Here is a 19,629-nt window from a genome sequence, read left to right as displayed (position 1 = left end):
GAGAAGGAACACCTTGATTCCAAGTGAAGTAGAAGCGTGTGCACGGTTGATTTGTTGTTTTTCATGATTATTCCTGTCAGTTATGCAACTGTATCCATACTTTAAGCAACTTGTCTCGTTCTTTCCTCCATTACAGATCGAAGTAGTCAATACTTTCAAGAGTGGCACTTCCTTTCAGGGGGCTCTCAGGAGACAGTCCTCCGTCACAAGCCAGACCCAGGATGTAACCAATATTTCTAGCCCTAGTCACGTATCGTTATCCAATGCTCTTTCCTCTCCTACCAGCACCTCTGCTGCTGCGGCTGGGCGTGAGTGTGAATTCTTACTGCACCCGACCCTCAGAGATGCCAACTTAGCCAGAGTCGCTGCAGACCCAGCTCCTCTGCCCTGCTCCCACTCTAGCCAGCCCCCAAACCCGTGACATGATTACTTTGTGTACAGTAGATGCCGTGATCCTCCCCCCACTCTCCAACCTGCCTCTGCTGCCTCTGGGTCACAGATGGAGGGAGGTCAGCAAAGCAAAAGGTCAAGGAGGATCCTTCTCCCGGGATAATGCAAGCGTTCCTTCTTGAAGGGATCCAGGGGAAAATGAGGGAGAGCAAATGAGTGGCAGGGAATTTTAAACCTTGGGCAAGGGGCGGGGAAATGAGCTGAGCCAATGAGATTGCACCAGAGGGGAGGGGCTAAGGAGGGCTGAACCAACTTCACAGAAGTTCTGGGGAGTACGGAACAAACCACTGTCCCCAGTGCAATACAAACCGATAACAATGCAGAGTCATAACCGTGCAATACAACATCTCCCCATTTTTTGTTTAACAAAGTTAAAAGAAAGGCATCAGACTGCCCAGGAGTTGCTTTCTCTTCCTCTCTTTACTAACTCACAGTGAGGATAGGAATTTATTTTAATTGTGAGGAGATTTTGACGTTATTTGGGGGCCCTCTGTTAGGTTTTCTCAGTCTCATTGGGTATATTTTCTACTGTTTATAAAATACATAAATGACTCTGGAGCTTCTGGTATAAATTATTCTAGAGCTTTAATTATTTTTAATAATTCTAGAACTTTTCAGATATCAGATCATTCCACCCAGAAGACTCTGTAACTTTTCTAGGAAAGACATGGAAAGGAAGGAACAAGAAACAGGGAATCTAGTTCATGATGCCAAACTTAAACTTTACATGAAAGATGAAATACCTATTTAAGTTTCTCTCATTTATTTTTAGATTTATTATCGCTTGTTTAGATTTATTCCCTCTATCTTATTTAGATTTAGATTTATTCTGTCTTATTTAGGTGCATTATTTCTTACGTAGATGTAGATTTATTATCTCTAAATTCACTGGTAGGCAAGCATTGAAGCAGGAGGGACCTAGACAAGTTAAAGAAATGTGTCGGAACAACAAAACTGGTGTGGTAACAAATTTCTTAGAAGAAACAGATTTCTGAATCTTAAAATCCTGACAAGGTTTGGTTTTAATTGCAAAATATCCAGTGAACAGGTACTGAAGTGAATGAAGATCTTTGAGGCAGGTGATAAGGAAGGGCAGCTTCAGTAGCAGAAAAATTGCTCAAAAAATTGCTCAGAAAGATCTAACTCTGTTTTTAGATTTTTATTTATTCAGGACTGTGAGTAGCTGTTTTTTATTACAGCATTAAAAGAATATTTAAATGTGTAGAAACTCAGTTTACAAGCTTGTCACACACTTCAGAAGATAATTGGGTATATTCCTAATAAAAGTTTTAGTAGTTGGCCAAACAGAGAAGAAACTGCTTTTATCTGTCTGGCCAGCAGAGACAGGGAAGGCAAACAGAGACAGGCATGAAATTCCAGAACTCCTGCAGAAAAAAGAAAGCTTGACCTTTCCATTCTGTTTGAGTGCAAACCCCCCAGTATTTGCACACCAAAGATTCAGACAGGAGTTTTATACCAGCAATTAAAATCTTATCAAACAATCACAAAATAGTCTCAGGAGTACTTGTCTATCAGAAGATCTCTGAAGGGATTTTTTTGCTTTTTTCATGTCTGATTGATTGGTTGGTTGGTTTTTAAAGTGTTTTCATGCAGCAGCAGAGCACAGCACCAGAAGTTTTGTTGGATTGAAAGGAGAAACTTCATTTCTTTTAAAGCTGTTTCGGTGCCAACATTAGCAATTGCTTCTTGGAGATTTTTCTCTGTTTTCCTATTTTTGTCTTGGGAAGTTTGGGCACCCCAACAGCCCCAAGTATTCCAGGGCAGCAGCAGGACCAGGGGGAGTGAAGTCCTGGAGGTTCCTGAGCCCAGTTCCTCCATTTCCACATTAGCAAGGCACAAAACCCCAAATCCCAAAGCAGCCTTTCATCCAGGGAATGATTCCTGGGATAGAATTTCTCCATTTGAGCAGGGAACTGGGAGCAGCAGTTGTGCTGTGGTAAATGTTTCCTTAACATGCTGTAGCCTGCACTCTGGGAGGAAAGATCTAATAAAATTTAAATAGACAATTTATCTTCCCTCTCTACTCTCCACTGCAGCAAAGCAACGAGAATTGGGTGTTCTTGTGTCTTGACAAGGGCCTCACTCGTTTATGGGATGAAGTTAATTAATGGGAGAAGGGAGAATCTGCTCCAGCCTTTGTCACCTTTCATTTGGAGAAAAACAACAGGAATCCAGAGCTCCTCGTGGTTGTAGCCATGTTTCTTCAGTGGCTATAAAATATTTAATTTTATATTTTATATACAAAAAAATTAAAATAAAATATATATATATTTATAAAATAAAAGATAGGTGATTGATTTGTTAAACTTCCCAGGATCTCTGTGGCAGAGGGCAATTAGAGATTGGGGTTTTAAAGAGGTTGTTCTGGACTTGATGCTTTATTATCATAGCAGAATGTCAGCTGGTAGTAAATTAGAAATTATAACACTTAGGGAAAGTTTTTAATTATTCATACAAAGACACAAATTTATGAATGGCAGTGAAAAAAACCCATCATGGTTTTTATTTTTAAATGGGGTATTTACAGTGAGTTGCTCATATTCAAGAACCTGGGAAATTTTTCCCTATCCAAATTTCATAGAAATGAGGGATGTTTTTTGTGAATTAGCATTTTTTGAGGAAATTCCAGTTGCAAAATGCTGACCTAGGGCTGCTTTTCAGCTTTGTGCTTGAAATGTGTGTGGGTACACAGGACAGGCTGCTCTCCTCTGAGCTGCTCAGAATGGCCCAAACCCTTTTTATTCTTCCTGTGGGGTGGAAGGGAATAATGGGATAATTGTACTTCTGATTTTGAAGCCTTTCCCAATATTCAGGATTGTTAAAAATACAAGTAAATATATTATAGGAAGTATCAAATGAAAACCTTGAGAGTATAGAGAGGAAAACAGGGTCTAATTCTTGAAACTTGCTCAGGATGTTGCAACAATTGGGTTATTTCAGTGTCATGTTGGGTGGCCAAATTGGAGAGGGTTTGGTATCAACAAATACTTAAATAAAAAAATAGGAATCACATGATGCTCTATTGATATCTCAGTCTAATTTACCAGAGCATTTATGATGCTCTTTACTAATTGTGTTGCTTTTTAATATAAAGTTCATTGTGACACCTTACCAATCTATGAGATGTCTCCTGCCGGTTTATAGTAACATTTAGGATTTTTTTTTTAATTGAATGTTTTTTTAGTATTTTTGGGCAAATTAATGTTTGACTCAAAGCTCAGTGCTTGCTTAAAGAGAAATCTGCCTGTGGAATGCATCCACCCCTACAGTGGTTTGTGAAAAAGCTTAGCAAGTTATTGCCTGTAATTAGCAGCTATTTACAAATATGGCCCATTCAGAGGTGTGGAAATCCTTAATTAAAAGCAGGGAATATTTAATACAATACTAAAGTTTCCCTAGTGAGCCATCAGGGTGTTTTTACCAATAACCAATTAAAAATTTCTGGATTTCACCACTGATGGGTAACAGTGAGGTCTGGGAGTCCCTTACCTATTTTGAAAGACATTACAGCTTTGAATAAATAGAGAAAAAATTCCTGCAGATTAAAATCTGGTATTTTGTATATTCTGATAAAATTAGGAAATCAGTTTAAATGCACAGCAAATATGTGCACCTGTTTAACATGCAAACCTTTAAGCTACAGAAAATGAAAATATGGGGAGGTTAAGCAAGGTGGTCTCAGATTTTCTCAGACACAGATTTTCACAAATTTCTATAATTTGAAAGCTCTGCCACTGCAGAGTTAAGGGTGGGTTCAGGCAGGACCTTTTTATTTATGTTTTATATGTGTTTCTTTCAATGCTTTTTTGGGGGGGAAAATCCCAGGACTTTGGGGCAGTGGAGCATCTGTTTTTCCTTTAGAAGCTCAGAATTAGTAACACCAAAAATTATTTAGTGCTTAAAATGGAGTATGTGATCAAAGCTTTCACCACTAGATTTTTTAGTTAGATGGAGGGTGAGAATATCTTACTGTACACAAAGTAACCAAGTCTTTATCCCACTCTGTGTATTCCTGGTTCTCAGATGTTTGTGTTAGCAATAGGTAACCCCTGCAAAAGAGCACTGTTTCAGATTTTCCAAGAAAGACACACATTTAATATTCCTTTTTACTTGCTCCTCCTCTCATTCTCATATGGAGCTCATGCTCTTCCCAAGTGAAAGCAGTCAGGAATTGCAGGTCCCTTTAAAAAATTCTCTCTTAAAAATATTCTAATTTTTAAGTTTAGAGAGCATTGGGGAAGCAACAAACCAAACCAAACCCCAGCAAAAGGAAACCTCCCAGAGTTCTTTTTTGTTGTTTTGTTTTTTTGGTTCTGATGAGCACTGTCTTGTCAGAGGTTTTTAGAAGTGAATATTTAACTTGGAACTTTTTACTACATGAACCCCAGCCACAGTGGCCTCAAGTGACCCACCTGTATGGTGAGACAGGAGGAAATACAGAGTCACGACTCCAAATTTTCTAGCAGCAGTTTAAACCTCACCAATCAATCACAAATTATCTCAGAGGCATTATCTCAGAAGGATTTTTTGGGTTATTTTTTTCACTGGTTGATTGGTTGGTTGGTTTTTAAGAAATGTCTTGAAGAAAACTTTTCCCATTCCCCTTGTAATTAAAGAATCATTGCAGTTTCTGAGGTGTGCCCAGATGCGTAGGGACAGTGTTGGGCATTCAGCATTGGCTGGGGGTGGCACGAGGACAGGAATTGTCATTTATTTGCAGGCTGAGGTGTCACCCTGGGCTTTGCTGTGGGCTGGCATCTGCAAATTGTGTCACACCAATGTGTGTCACTCAGCAAGCTCAGTTCCAGTGACCCTCACAGCCCATTGAGAGATCACCTCAAAGATTTCATTTAATCTGTCCTGTATGAAGAGCTTTTAAATATTTGCATATTTAATTTTATATGAAGGAAATAATCCAGAATTCAGGGCTGAAACTTGAGGTAAAGTCTTGTTCGGATGAAATTTTTTCCTGAAGAAAAATGGGAACACATTTCTTTTAAAGAAATCATCTATTTTAATAAATGTTAAGGCAGAGATTGCTGCCCAATATCAATCTACATTTGGATTACAGACCAAGCCCAGTGGGCATTTTCTGCACAGGAAGGTATAGCCATCAACAAGCAGAACTGAAATCAAACCCACTGATAAAATCATGTTTATAAAAGTTGCACCATGGAACCAGAGTCTGGGGTTCCATACTAAAGCCTGGGACTTCCCACTGGCTGTAATCAAAGTTTGACAAAACCCTCCTGGCATATTCAAAAATTAGAAATCAACTCCTGGATCTCCTCCCTGAAGGGTAATTAAGCAGATTTAGAGCCTAAATATAAACCAAATCTCTCAAGTGGAGATGCCATGGCAGGAAGGGTTAAAGCACAAACAGGTTCTTTCAAAGTCTTGTGTGATTTATTTAAATCTGATGCAAAAATGTCAAACTCCATAATTCTGCAGTGATCCTGCTGTGGAAAGTGGAAGCTCTGCACAGGCTCTGCTCATTTACTCTAAAACACAGTGAAATTCAGCCCTGCCAACCTTTTGTGGAATGAGAATCAGGCCTGTGTGGCTGCTCTGCTTTCCTTGCTGCCCGTGGTTTGAATGTTGAGCAGCACTTGCAGGATTTGCTGCATCTTTATGTGGGAAGAGAGTAGCACAGATAATGTTAGGCATCTGTTCCACTCGTTAAAGCAGAAAACTAGAAATTCCAATTTTTATACATTTTTTTAAACTTCATCTTTGAATTTGCTCAACTTCTGCATCCTATTCCCCAGAACATGTGAGGCACAACATTTACAGGTGACTTCAATTCATGCAGCACCTCCTGTGGAGATCTAATCTGGTTTCACTCACCTAAAACTGGGAGGATTCAAAAAGGAATACCAAGATGAAGATGTTTTCTATTTCAAAGCTTTCCATTTGCAATAGTCCTTGACCAAACTCCTTTACCTTTGTAGTTTAGTCCTGACCTAGAATAGTCTCAGTTACACCTAAGAGTTGGCATCTCTTTGCAAAATTGACCTCTTGTTTACAATTTTATACTAATCACCTTACTGACCTTTCAGTATTGAATTTATTTGCTGTTGCAGTGCCCTACTCTCTACTGTCTGAATATTAAATGTGTTTGTTTTCCCAGAGGGCTAGAGAACATTGGACAAAAGGGTTCAGCAGGAGAGAGTGAAATAAAAAGAGGTTGTGAGTCTTTAACCTTGAGCCTGAAATGAATGTGAACCAAACTCCAGATACTTGGCTTAGATGAAGCCAGGTAAACATTCGAGTATAAGCCCACACACTACCAACCAGAACACAGCTTTGGTGCTTACAAGGCTTTGGAGATTTTGCCTAGATGCTTGTATTTAGGACTGACATTCTGAATATCACCTTTTTCTTCTGATGGAAAAAAAAAAAAATTGTAGTATCTAAAATTCTATTTCTTTTTTTTTTTTTGCTTTTGTTTTTTTTTTTTTTTTTCTTGCCTGATGCAGTATAATAAATCTGATTTTCAAGGTGGGATGAAGCTGAAGTTTTTTTCTGTTACAGCTCCAGAGAAGAAAGAAGTGGAAACTTATAGCAATGTCAAAAATGTCCTGAAGTGTTGTCCCCGCAGTCTTTTGTTAAAAGCAGTTCATTTTTTTTCTGTTGTCTCCATTACTGTGAGAAAAGGGAGCTGTATCTCACTGTTTGTCTTCCCTTGGCATTGTCAGTCTCATAAAGAAACACCATTACATGGACTCTACATAGTTCATACTAAACCAACACTTGCCAGGTTCTATCCATCACGGATGTCCCTGCTTTTCCATGCTTTTACAGCCATAACAACATCCCAAGTACATCTGCTTTCTTTTATCTTCCAAAAAAAACCTGGCTGAGCTTTGTTTCAGCACAGCCCCAAAACATTTTATCACCAGATATTACCTCAAATCTTGAATTTAAGCTTTTGTTATAAGAATTTGTAGCTGCTGGGCCTTGTAACTCAGGGTAAATAATATTTTTAAAATCTGGGAGTTGCATCAGCTATAATAGGATAGAGAAATTAAAATGCCACCTTTATATGCAACAAACCCTCTGTCTTTGTTTCCACTACGTTTTGTCCCTGAAAGCAATAATTTGATCCATTGGGGGACAGGCTTTGAAGATGATTTTGAATTTTATTCCAATCCAGAAATTCTGTCACAGAATGATGTGTGGCATTAAATAAACAAACAAACAAACAAATTTCTTCTGGATGCCAAGCATCACCTTTTAACATGCAGCATTTTAAGTTGAGGAGGGAATTTCCTCTAAAGTGGAAAAATAATGGAAAACTAATACGTATCTCTATACAGAATTTTTTAGTGAAGATATGGGTTTCTGCAGCCCCCTTGTGAAGAAAGCTCTTTAGAAATCTAATTTGATTTATTGTCAGCTTCAGGGACTTGCCAAGTTTGGCCCTTCCACTACCATTGCCTTCAGAAGATGAACTACCTTAGGTGTCAGCAGAGCTGAAGCTGCTCTAAACTAATATTTCCAATGTGAACAAGTAAAAGCCATTCTAGAAACATCTCAATGTTCTTGCAAGACCCAAACAGTCCTGGCCAAAAATTTTGCCACAAACCTTCACCTAAAATGAGAGGCTGCAGTTCTGTCTTGAGACCATGAAGGTAAAATTCATTATTGCAGGGCTCCCCTGCAATGGCTCATTAATTAATTAATTCAAGAGCCACTGCAGAGCCCCAAATCCAGGTCAAACGTGCAGGCACGTTTGCAGAGCTGCCTGTCAAACACAGCTGGGATCTGTGCTTTTCCCTGGATTGACTAAGAGGCTTGGAGTGAAATCCAAATGAGGTGCCAGAGGTTGGTATTAAAGCAATACAGATGCTTTCCCTACAGTGGGACATAGAGCTCACAAATCAAGAGCAATTCCTCCCTTGCTAAACCATGGAAACTTAAATACAGCTTGTGTGATGAAGAAAAGCTTTCCTTTCTTTGGATTCTGCTGGATCTGTTCAGGATAATATCAAACCCTTTTATTTACATAAAAATTTACCTTCACTATAAAGAATCCAGCTGGCAAACAGAACCAAAGTCTATGCCATAAGAAGTGGCTGTTTCCAAGAAAATGAAATTATCTTGTTAATTGATAAGCTCTAGCATCCAGCTGCAGCTGAAGAGGTGACTGGTATTTGTGTTTAAAAGGCAGAAATGATGGGGAGGTTTGCAGAAATGTCACTTCATCAGCCCAGGCTCTAAAGTACCCATGGTACAAAAAGTTTCCTGATTTAAAATAGGGCAATATGATAATATAGTTTTAGGGCTGCCTCAACAATCATACAGCTTTTCTCATCATTTAGACTCATTACTTTGCACTTTAAAAGACAAGCTAGGAGGGCATAGATAGAGAAGGAATTTGTCACCTTCTCTGTCTTTAGCAGTGCAGAGGAATCTCTTTCCCCACTCTGTTGACCCTATAGAGCCTTCACACTACTCAGATTCAGCTCTCATACACCCCAGGAGCTCCCTTAGGTACACTGTGTGATTGCAGTGGGTAAAACTGATTCAAAATTTATTTGTTGATTGTGTTGTGCAAGATAATCTTGCACCTCTGCTGACCTGAAATGTTCTCTCACCCCAAGGTCATGTATCTGTGAAGGGGAGGGAGAGAATTTGGGCTGACCAAATGATCTGAACATGATAGGATTTCAGCTGTTAAAATTTATAAAAGATGATGAATATCCAAATTTAGACAGCATAAAAAAGAATCGAGTTCAAAGAACAAAAACCTAAGTCAGCCTCTTCCTCAGAAGTGCTGAAATTCTGTACAACTTGGCCAGCTCCAAGCACAGGATCAGCTGGACCCCACAGCTGGAGCCCTGTGGCCCCGTGCCATTACTGAAGTGCAGTCTTGCCAAGGAAAAGAGGAATTAAAGCTTTCCAAAGCAACCAACAATGTGCAGCATATTTACATGTAAAAAGATCCACATGCCAACCACCAAACCATTTCAAACGTGTGTGGAGAAGCTTTCACAGTACCTGCTTGCACCTTTTCTGCCTCTGCCTGTGTTTTAGTCTCCCCCCTGAGAAATGCTCAAGGTTCTGTCATGGACTACATGGAAGTAGAGGGATAGAACTCATACTTAGTCATGAAACATTTGCCAACAGATCACGTTTTGCCATTCCGTTTTTTCCTCTCTGCCCCTCCACCCCCTTCCAAAAAGTTCTGTTTTTTTCAGCAGTAACCCAGCACAACCCTTCACTTCTTTTGAGAACTGGTAGGTCCCTGGGACATAGAGAGCATCCCTCCCTTTGCCCACCCACAGAGGAATTAGTGTCCCCTCTCCTCATTCTGCTCCTCCCATTTCCTGTTGGGAGAACGCTGAGCACCATCCCTGAGAATCGCTGGGCTGAGTCTTGAGTTGATTTTCACCTCTGTTCTTCCTGCCAGGTGGTTTCTGGCACTAGGTGGCCCCTGGCACAGGTCCCTGACCTGCTTTAAAGACTGCATATATGGCATAAATCCTGTGGCTTTCAGCATTTAACTGCACGACTGAGACACCAAATCCAAACAGCTCGCTGTTAACAATGGGACTCAATTCTACCCAACAACCAATCCATTATTTTATTTACATGTTCTTCTATTTATTAACAAGCTGAATGGCTAGAACAGTGGGTCTATACTCGAGTGTTTACCTCACATCTGCATGAAGGACAAATAAAAGTTGGTTCAACGATACTATGTTCACATTATCCAGGCTTCCAAGTGTAGTTGTTGTGTGCAAGTTATCTCTGTTCATGTGGTAATTGTGATTTTTATTTTTTTTCCCCCCTGTGGTAGCATGATTACGCTTAGTTCTTTGTCTGCTTGGCTTTTTGTGCTCTTGGCTGCATCCATTTAGATTTTGCTTTAAAACATTGATATTCTGGTTTTTACACTTGGCTCCTGTGTGTGTCTCATACGTACCCATCCAACCGTGTCCGTGTTCCGTGCTTTTCTGTTTGTGAAGTGTGATATGTTATGTGTAATGGTTTTTTTTAACAACAATGCAAAAGAGACTTTTGAATTAAAACCAAAAAAAAATAAAAAAATAAGCCTTTCTACTTACTCACTGCAAAAAAACTATCAACATGCATGGTTTGACATTTGCATTCCAATTAACATGGCTTGTCTTTTACTAGGGATGTACCACACGAGTGGACCTTGGCTTTCTTTAACCACTCCTCCCCATCAGTTCTTTGATGGCTTTAAACCTTGGTTTATTTTAATATTGCAGTTGGTACAGACATTCAAAATGCACATAACTGAGCCACTCGTTTATGCATATAACATCCAGAGACTTTGGACTCCAGCTGCCTGCACTGCCCTAACCATGTGCTACATTTTTCACCAAGTGTTCTCTGCCCTGCTCTGCCCTGGGGAGGTGCCCTCTGACAGCCCTTTCCTTTTCTCCCCCCAGATCCGCGTCGTGAAGGCATTCCGTAGCTCTCTCTATGAAGGTTTAGAAAAACCAGAATCTAGAACCTCTATTCACAACTTTATGACTCATCCTGAATTTAGGATAGAAGATTCCCAGCCCCACATCCCACTCATTGATGACACAGACCTAGAAGAAGACCCTGCTCTCAAGAAAAACTCGAGTCCACCGTCCTCGCTGAACAAGAACAACAGTGCTATCGACAGTGGAATCAATCTTACAACTGATACAAGTAAATCAGCTACCTCTTCTAGTCCAGGAAGCCCAATACATAGCCTGGAGACATCACTTTAGCTGAAAAGGTCACTGCAAAAAAAAAAAAAAAAAAAAAAGAAAAAAAAAGAACAAAAAAATTTAAAGTAAAATAAAATAAGAAACCCCACAGCAACCAAGATATATAAATATATATATTAAAAACATTGCTGGCTGAAAAGCTGTTTGAACTCTTATTCACTCTGAGACAAGTGAATGAATCGTTGATCACAATGGTTTTGGGGAAAGAATGAATGGCTGATTTACATACCCCCCGTTCCCTTTCAGAAAAACAAAAACAAAAAAAAATCCTCCTGCATGAATGTACTGTACACTGCTGGCCCTTCTTTCTCTCTTTTTGTTTGTTTTTATTTCCTTTTTGGTTTTTTTCTTTTTTCGTTGGTTTTTTTCCTCCTTAAGCAGGAACTGCAGAGGACTTCTTTCTGAGGCTATTTATCCAATTCACTGGTCTGTGAGTTTTTGAAATGCTTGTGTGGCATGGACTCAATTGTATAGATTAATTTAAATAACTTTTTTGAAGTTGCAAAGCTTAACTTGCACAGTAGATTTGCACCAGTTGGACAGAGGAACTTAAACATTTATGAGACTATATATAGAGATATATACATATAAGTATATAGATAATTAATTATATATATGTATATATCTATCTATATATATATAGTTATATATATATAAAGTTTCTTTGTTGGCATGTTGCCTTGTTTCTGCTCAAATTGCTCTGACTATTTTAACTTATTTATGTCCTAAAAAAGAATGTAATTTGTTTACAAACCTGTAGATAATATCCTTAACTATTTGTAGGGTTAAGAAAGCACTTCCTGCCGAAGTAGTATAAAAATGGCTCAGCTCAGCTCATTGAAAATGTCTGTACTCTCACACCCTGGATATTTTATTACAACCGTGCTCTGATTTCTGCCTGATTTCTTTTTTTTGTTTGTTTTTTGTTTTTTTTTTTTGTTTTGTTTTGTTTTGGTTTTTTTTGTTAATAATGTAGATACTGCTAGTAAATAACAAAAGAAGCCAAAATATAACACATTGGATGTAGCATTGTGATCCTATATACAGGGAGGTAAACCAGGCTTCCTTTGTTTCAAATAAAAATCAAAATGATCAGGTTCTCTCCTTATTTTTTTTCCTTCCTTCCCTCTGATAATCTGCTTGAACTCGTTTTGGTGCAACGTACAATAATGGAGGCTATTTCATTCTTTAGACATGCAGCAATGGCTTCAAAAACTATTTTTAGAGAGACATTAAATGAGTTTATAATTTAAAATAAGTTATATTTGGTTTGTCTATATGGAGATAAAACAAATGTTAAAATCTTGTGATATACTGTGTTAATCCTTTTCAATTAATACTTTAGGCATTTATTTCCTTATTATTTGCAAAGTATGGGCTGTTGGCATTTTGGATGAAAATCACTGTAGGTTGTTGCTTTGATTATTTTTTTAAGAAAAATATAATTTCTGCACTATTAGGACTGAACAAATCCTTATTAATTGTGTATTGAGATGTGCTTTGTGTGATTTTTTTTTAAACCAAGCTTGTGTTCCTGTAGTAACACAGTAATACATTATTTTACCTTGAGCTTTCTACCAAGAAAGCTGCTTTGAAAACCTGCAGTATGGAAGGCAAAAAACATTTTTCAAGATGGTAACAGCCCTAAAAACGTAAAAATTATGAGCTTATACAATTGCTATGTCAACCACTTGAATGCTAAGCACTTTGTGGATCACAGATTTTTCATAAATAATTTTTGTATTCAATATAAAGTTCGCTTGGAGACTTTTCAGCATATGATTTTTTTTCCATAACTGTACAGTGCAAAAGACATTTGGGATTACACAATCGATTATGCCAGGCGTGTCGAAACAAAACACCCTCCAACCATCTCGATCAATTGGGTTGTTAAGGTGTTTTTTCTGGTTGTCTTAAAGTTGGCTCCATACAGTGGTGCATCTCTGCAGGCACAGCAGCTTAACCAAGCCAGAACTCTCCAAACCAAGCTTAGACTCATGGCCAAACTGCAGACTGAAGCCAGATGTTTCCAGGGTGCATCGGGACTCTCAGCCAGGTAAAGCTCTGAGCAGCTTCCCTTGCCAGCTGCCGGACTCTGGGCTGGGAGCTGCGTTAGGCTGAGCCCAGCAGTGCCCAGGTGGGCAGGGGCACTGCACAGCCCTGGTGTGGGAGAGGCTGCCAGGAGCAGGGATGGGCAGCCAGGCAGGATCGGTGATCCCCATCACCGCCCACGGGCTCCCTGGGGCCAGAAGACAAAAGTGGGATCTCTTTACAGGGAAGCCTCTAGCTTTGGACTTGAACATCTACAGAAGCTATTAATACTGGAACAGTTTCTTTTCAGCATCTTAACACACTGACTGTTTGCCTTTTTGTTTTCAAATGCTCCTCATGTTTTTTCTCAGTTCCGTATTTTTTTTTTTTATTTTTAATTTTTTTCCTGTAGGAGTAACCCTCCCTAAGGTACCATTCGCAGACTTGAAAACTGTTAAGAAAACGAACACTGCATTCTGTGTATATATAGTAAAACATATATAAACTGAGATGCATAGAAAACTTGGGCTTTTGTGAGCAGAGACTGTGCTTTATGTATATGATAAATGATAGACTTTTTTTTTTTTTAAAGCAGAATAGCTATGACCTTTCAACTACAAGTCGTGCATCACAATTCCTTTCTTTTATTGCTTGACCTCTCTGTGATGGGAACAATGGATCAAAAACCAAAATGATCAGTTTGTTAAAATTCCCTGCAATATATAAATGCTCGCTCTCTACGTACTGTACTTAGCAGCATGAGATTTGTGGACAACAATACAGTGGTACATTGGCAATCCATCCCACTAGGGGTTATTAATATATGTTCATTCATCTGTTTTTATGAATTTTTTTATCTAGACAATAATTGTAAATAAAGAACTTACTCTGTCTGTTCATTTAATACTATGCAAAAGGTTATGCTTTCTATTGTTATTCTTATTCCTACAGTGTGATGCTGGAATGTTTGTGGTTTCAAAAAAAAAACAAACAAAAAAGACAAAAGTAAGTAAAATATGTGATGTAAATTATTTTATAGTTTGAAACAAAATGATAAAGATTTACTCTTGCTGCTTTCTGTCTAATAGATCTCTCTTGGCAGGAGCACAAGTGGAAAATTTAAAGAAATAAATTCACAAAGCAGCATGAACAATAACGGTCTGAATGTAACAGCTTTCTTTATTCTCACCTGAAGTCACTAGATGCAGCTGTGGATTCCCACTGGGATATCTGGATGTGCAGGAGATGTAAATCTGGATTGGCAGTGAGCACCCTGCTCCCCAGGCAGAATTTGCTTTGCTTGCCCCAGGGGCTGAGCAGCTTTAATTCCTGCCTGGCTGGGCCAGGAGATGGAGGTGGGAATGCTCTGGGGAATGCTGCAGGGAAATCGCTGGAATGAGTGCAAGGAAAAGTCAAATGGTGAAGTGAATTTGCTTAGGAAACAAAGAGTTTAATCTTGGCCCAAAGACCAACAGCTCTCCTGTCATTGATGACAGCTCTGCACTTACACTGATTTTTTTCAGCTCTTTCTCCCTCTGTCACAGTCAGAAAAATGAGCTTGGAATCCTCCTAAAACTGGGAGGTTGAGTCCAGGACTTGTCCTGCCACTTAAGATCTAGGGAAAAAAGAGGGAATTCTCCTTCCACTGCTCAGGCCCTGAGACCAGAATTTCCTTCCATTTTATTTTCCCGGCTTAGATGGATGCAGTTGTTCATAAACTGCAGTTGTGCTCACACAATATTATTGCATTAGGAGTTAGCCAAACAGACTAGGGTGAGGTGAGTCACTGTCAAATAATCTCATTTGTAAAGGCAAAATGCTTCAAAGTACAGGTTTTCCTGTCTTCTCACCTAGATACCAAACTTTTATTCACCAATTCTTTATCCGAAGTTATACTTGATAGAGGCCAAAATGAAATAATGCTACACTGTGAGGAAAGTTACCAACAAATAAAAATGTCCTCAACATAGTGAATTGAACAAAACCCCTGCAGAAAACAATTATTAAGGCAGCAGATTTCAGAGACTAGGGGAACTTTACAGCTTTACTTTTCATTTGGAATGAAACTGTTCAATGCTTTTTTGGGAGCTTGGGGTAGGTAATAATCAGAAGATATTTTTACTTTGGTTCACTGTCGCTCATTTACCTCCTCCTTCCACACAGAAGTTTATTTGCAGCGTTAGTCCAGGTGCTTTTGGCAGGACCCTTCATCTCTGCAAAGAAATGTCTGGGAGGAGGTGTTGGGAAGAAAAAGATCTGGCATTTTTCAGTGTTTTTTAGGCACTCTGGGAATGCTGGAGCCTCAGAGATGTATTTTAGGAGCTTCACCTTTCCAGGGGAGTTTGTGAAATACTTCTGAGCACAGGATGGATGTGAGTTGTAGCTGCAAATTGGGAAGAAAAGCAGGAATAAAATTCCCCACAGCACTAAATGCAGTTCTGTGCTGCAAACTGAGGCTTCAGAAAGGCACATATTTAAAGTTTTTAATCCATGAGGGATTAAATCAGGGCTGATACCCTGATTCAAAATAGGAATGCTGGAAGTTTTTAGCTGTTTTATGCCAAGACCATGAGGGCAAACATTTTCTCTGTGAGAAAACCAGGTGGTGATTTGCTGAGGTGCTGTACTGATAAAGAAATGGGGAAATGGTGCATAAATAGCAGATAAAGGAGAGGCAAAAAGGGGAAATGAGGGAGAAAGAGGAAGAAAATGCCTCTATAATTTGCTATATACTGGAATGAGATGGAGCTGTAATTGCTGATTACTGGCTTGACCTGGCACTGAGCTCCTATCCAAGAGTATTCCCTGTCTGAAGGATTTTCCAACAGAGTCCAAGAGACTCCCAAAGCAGCTGGGAATCAGGAGATGCCTCCACCATCCCTGTGCCAGCAGGAGGGGTGGCACCACCTGTGCTGCTGCCTCCTCCCTGGGGCAGCAGATGTGGGCACAGGTGAAGCACCAGGGTCGACTCTTCGCACTTCCCCTTGGTATTCCAGCATTTTTAGAGTGGCTTTTGAGGAACCACAAAAGGTAAGAACTTCACCATTTGTGTTTGTATTCCTGCAGCTGTGGGATACATTGGCAGAATGGAACATAGAAATAATAATAATAATAATAATAATAATAATGATAGTAAAAACTGCATAATAAAATGTTTTTGTGGCTCTGATCTGGACAAGGGTCTATGTGTGCATCACCCTGGGCTATGAATTACAAATCCATATTTCTCATTTTATGAAATCCATGTAGGGAATGCTCAGGTTTGACCATCAGCACACTGCTATAGAAGGTACTTGGAAAATAGGGAAGTGTCTGGTCCTGTTTTTCTTTCTACAAGAAGGTCTTAACAGGCACATTATGATCTAACCTGATGGCATCTGAAGAGAAGTATGATTAAACAACTCATTTATTAAACAGGGCAAACTGTTGAAAAACACAAACCCAAGGAAATATTTACAACAACATTTTATCCCATATGTTCAAACAAACTGATTTTCTGTCTATCTGGGAGCTCACATTTGCCTGGTAATAAGTGGAGTGTTAAATTCTAAGTAAGGCCATGTACTTTAATTCTGTCTCTGATGGATTTGGTTGATTTTAAATCAAATTACAAAGCACCTCCCTCTGTCCCTTGTGTGTGGGCATTTAAGAATCTCTAGGAGTTGAGCTGGTATAAAATCAGCATTGCTGGTGCACAGCAAACAGCTTTTACAAGATCATTAAAATTTGAAAAATGAGTTATGCAGCTTTATTGGAAAGCTTCACAGAGTGTTTATGGCACCTGCTAAAGGTGACCCTTTATCCCAGAATCCAGCCAGGGTAGGAAGGGACCTCTGGAGGTCACTCAGTCCAACCCCAGGGCAGAGTCACCTGGAGCAGGTGACATAGGACACATCCAGGTGGGTCTGGAATGTCCCCAGAGAGGGTGACACATGGATTTATAAAGCCTCTGAGTGCTTTCATCAGTGAGTTACTTAAAATGATTCCAGCTTCAAGTGTCAAAAGAGGCATTTAAAATAATCAAAACTATTAAAGAAAATTTGGTAAGAATTATGGGATGAGTTACTGATGCTTTCTCACCATAGCATGTCCAATGGGAGAGCTGCCTCATGCTTCTTTGCATATGGAGAGTTAATTAAAATTTTCAATTTGAATCATGTTTGGAATTATTTTCTGAAAAAACAAAGATTCCAGGAGTTATAGGAGGTGTGACACATAAATAGTGCTCTGTGGGAAGGAAGGGAATGAAACAGAAACCTTCCAGTCCCAAATGAGCCTGCAGGATCCCAGCACTACTGCATGGCCCTGTGACCATGGGGGACCCAGGGGAACACTGCTGCTCCACCAAAAGCATCCTGGCTGGGAAGAGCAGCCTGAGACAGACTGGTTTTCCCCTTGTTTGTTTGTTTGGGATGTTGCTGGGGGATTTCAGTGCCTTTCTCTCCAGTTCCAGGCCTGGTCTCACCATATGGTTTGGTGGGGAGTGCTGCCTGATCAGGGAATGAAGCCACAATTAATTGAGTAAAATGTCTGTTCTACCAAGCCCACAAAAAAGGGAATTGAACAGATGCCTCCAGAGCTCCCCAACAGAGCATTCAGTGCTCTGGATGTCTTTGTGGATCATGGCTTCAGAGGGAAAGCTGCAGAGTCACCAACATGTGCAGGGTGGCTCTGCAGAGCAGAGGGATTCCTGCCAGGCAGTGACAAACTCTTCACCTGCCTGGGATGGACATGAGCAAGGCTGAGCTCTGGCTGCTCCTTGGGAAGCTGCTTCTGGTGCCATTGGGACCTTTTTGCAGGTTTTATTCTACTATCAAGAAATAAAATCCCTTCTAGCTGCTTTTATTATCCTGCTGCCTGTGCTTGGGAGTGATCTGGAAGCTTTCAGTGTTTCTCTATTGCATTTTCTGTGCTATTTTCTGTAAGCCTGAGGTGATAAAAGTGGCCATGGTGAAATATTCCTTCTGACTTCTTTCCTTGTATTAAACTCCACAGTCTCCTGTGCCCCACAACTCCTGGACATAAATTGTGTTTTCACTGGATGAGAAAACACAGAGAAAACCCACTTTGGCTGAGCATGCTGCAGGGATGATTTGATTGCCTTTCTTTTCATTTTCATGTATCAGGACAGAAGCATTCCCAAAAAATACCAAAGCATTTTTGTCTCCTCAGTCTTCCTGCTGGGACATTTAGTTCCTGAAAATTTGGAAGCTCATCTATGATCTACCACAGGCAGAGCATCCTTATGCTAATGGTGAGCCTGGTGGAAATTTGCCATCCCTCCAAAGAGCAGACACTGAAAATAATGGCTGGGACAGCCCTGAATCCCCTCACATCAGAGGAAAGCCTTGATACCTGTGGTCAATGATTAATTTAATTTCTTTATCAATACAGAACCTCTGCAGTCTCACCACACTCTAGTGTTTGGTTGTGTCATTGAATCCTGAAATGGGACAAAGCTGCGGAGTTTCCTTTCTTCAGTAATTCATGCACACATTACATTTTACAAATCATGGGTTTAGTAAAAAAACAGAAAAAAAAAAAAAAAACCCCAAAAAGCCATTCCTTAGGTTCCCCAGCAATTTGACATTTAGTAGGGAAAACAGGGAGGTGCTTAAACATCCTGAATGATCTATCCTTGTAAATTAGTTCCATAAGTGCTGTCAAAGTAGAAAAATATCTGGCTGGCTTTAGAAAATAACTACTGGTCATTGAATTATCCTGGGCCCAGAAAACACCTACTTTTGATGTGGAGACTTTGCAGGCAATGTTGGAAAGGAAAACAGAAGAAATCCTGTCTTTTGCAATGGTAGAAACTTTTAAAAATACTGCTTTTTCTCCTGAGGCTGCAACTAAATGGTGTCAAAATGGCAGAAAATACTGAAACATCAATCGAGTAATTTCAATGCAGGAAAAGAAATCCAATCCATAAGCTGTGAGCAGCTCAGCCTGCATTGCTGGCAGGGAAGTGAAGGAGCTGTGCAGGGGGGAGGGAGGGAACAGTTCATTTTTTGGGGAGCTCAGGGGAGTGATTCCCTTATGTTCAGCTCTTGTGTCCTGCAGGGTGCTGCTAATGGAGTTGGGGGGAATAGTGAGGGTTGTCTGCTCTATCCCCCACCCTGCTGGGATTTATAATCTGGCACATCCTTTTTTTTGGGGGGGGGGGGGGTTTGGGTTTTTTTTTGTTTTGTTTTGTTTTGTTTTTTTGTTTTTATGGTGCAGAATAGTGCAGCAAAGCCCCAGTGAGGAAATCCTGTTTTTCTTCTCTCATCACAAAATCATGATTACCTTTGATTGCAATGAGAGCTGTTTGCAACCTGGTAGTCTGGATCCTCAAGCATTATTTCAGTTCTTTGGGATATTACATTATTGATGATGTTTTTTGCTTCTA

At 39.8% G+C, this 19,629-nt stretch overlaps 1 protein-coding gene across 38 annotated transcripts in view; it reads left to right on the top strand.

Annotated features, from left to right (window-relative positions):
• Positions 1 to 12,307, top strand: part of ATP2B2 (ATPase plasma membrane Ca2+ transporting 2) — a 378,523-nt gene extending 366,216 nt beyond the window's left edge. For 15 of the 38 annotated variants that reach the window (XM_079316719.1, XM_079316749.1, XM_079316737.1 and 12 more), the window contains one exon: positions 10,896 to 12,307. In XM_079316719.1, coding sequence (XP_079172845.1) covers positions 10,896 to 11,207 — 312 coding nt within the window. In that variant the 3' untranslated portion in view covers positions 11,208 to 12,307. Of the gene's footprint in view, positions 1 to 136; positions 309 to 6,601; positions 6,658 to 10,895 lie in introns of all 38 variants that reach the window. The other 23 variants (XM_079316739.1, XM_079316728.1, XM_079316718.1 and 20 more) reach the window with 3 other exon arrangements.
• The last annotated feature ends 7,322 nt before the right edge of the window (positions 12,308 to 19,629 follow it).

The sequence above is a fragment of the Erithacus rubecula genome, assembly GCF_903797595.1.
Source record: "Erithacus rubecula genome assembly, chromosome: 13".
Taxonomy (NCBI): Eukaryota; Metazoa; Chordata; class Aves; order Passeriformes; family Muscicapidae; genus Erithacus; species Erithacus rubecula.
This window is presented reverse-complemented; position numbering and strand designations above follow the sequence as displayed.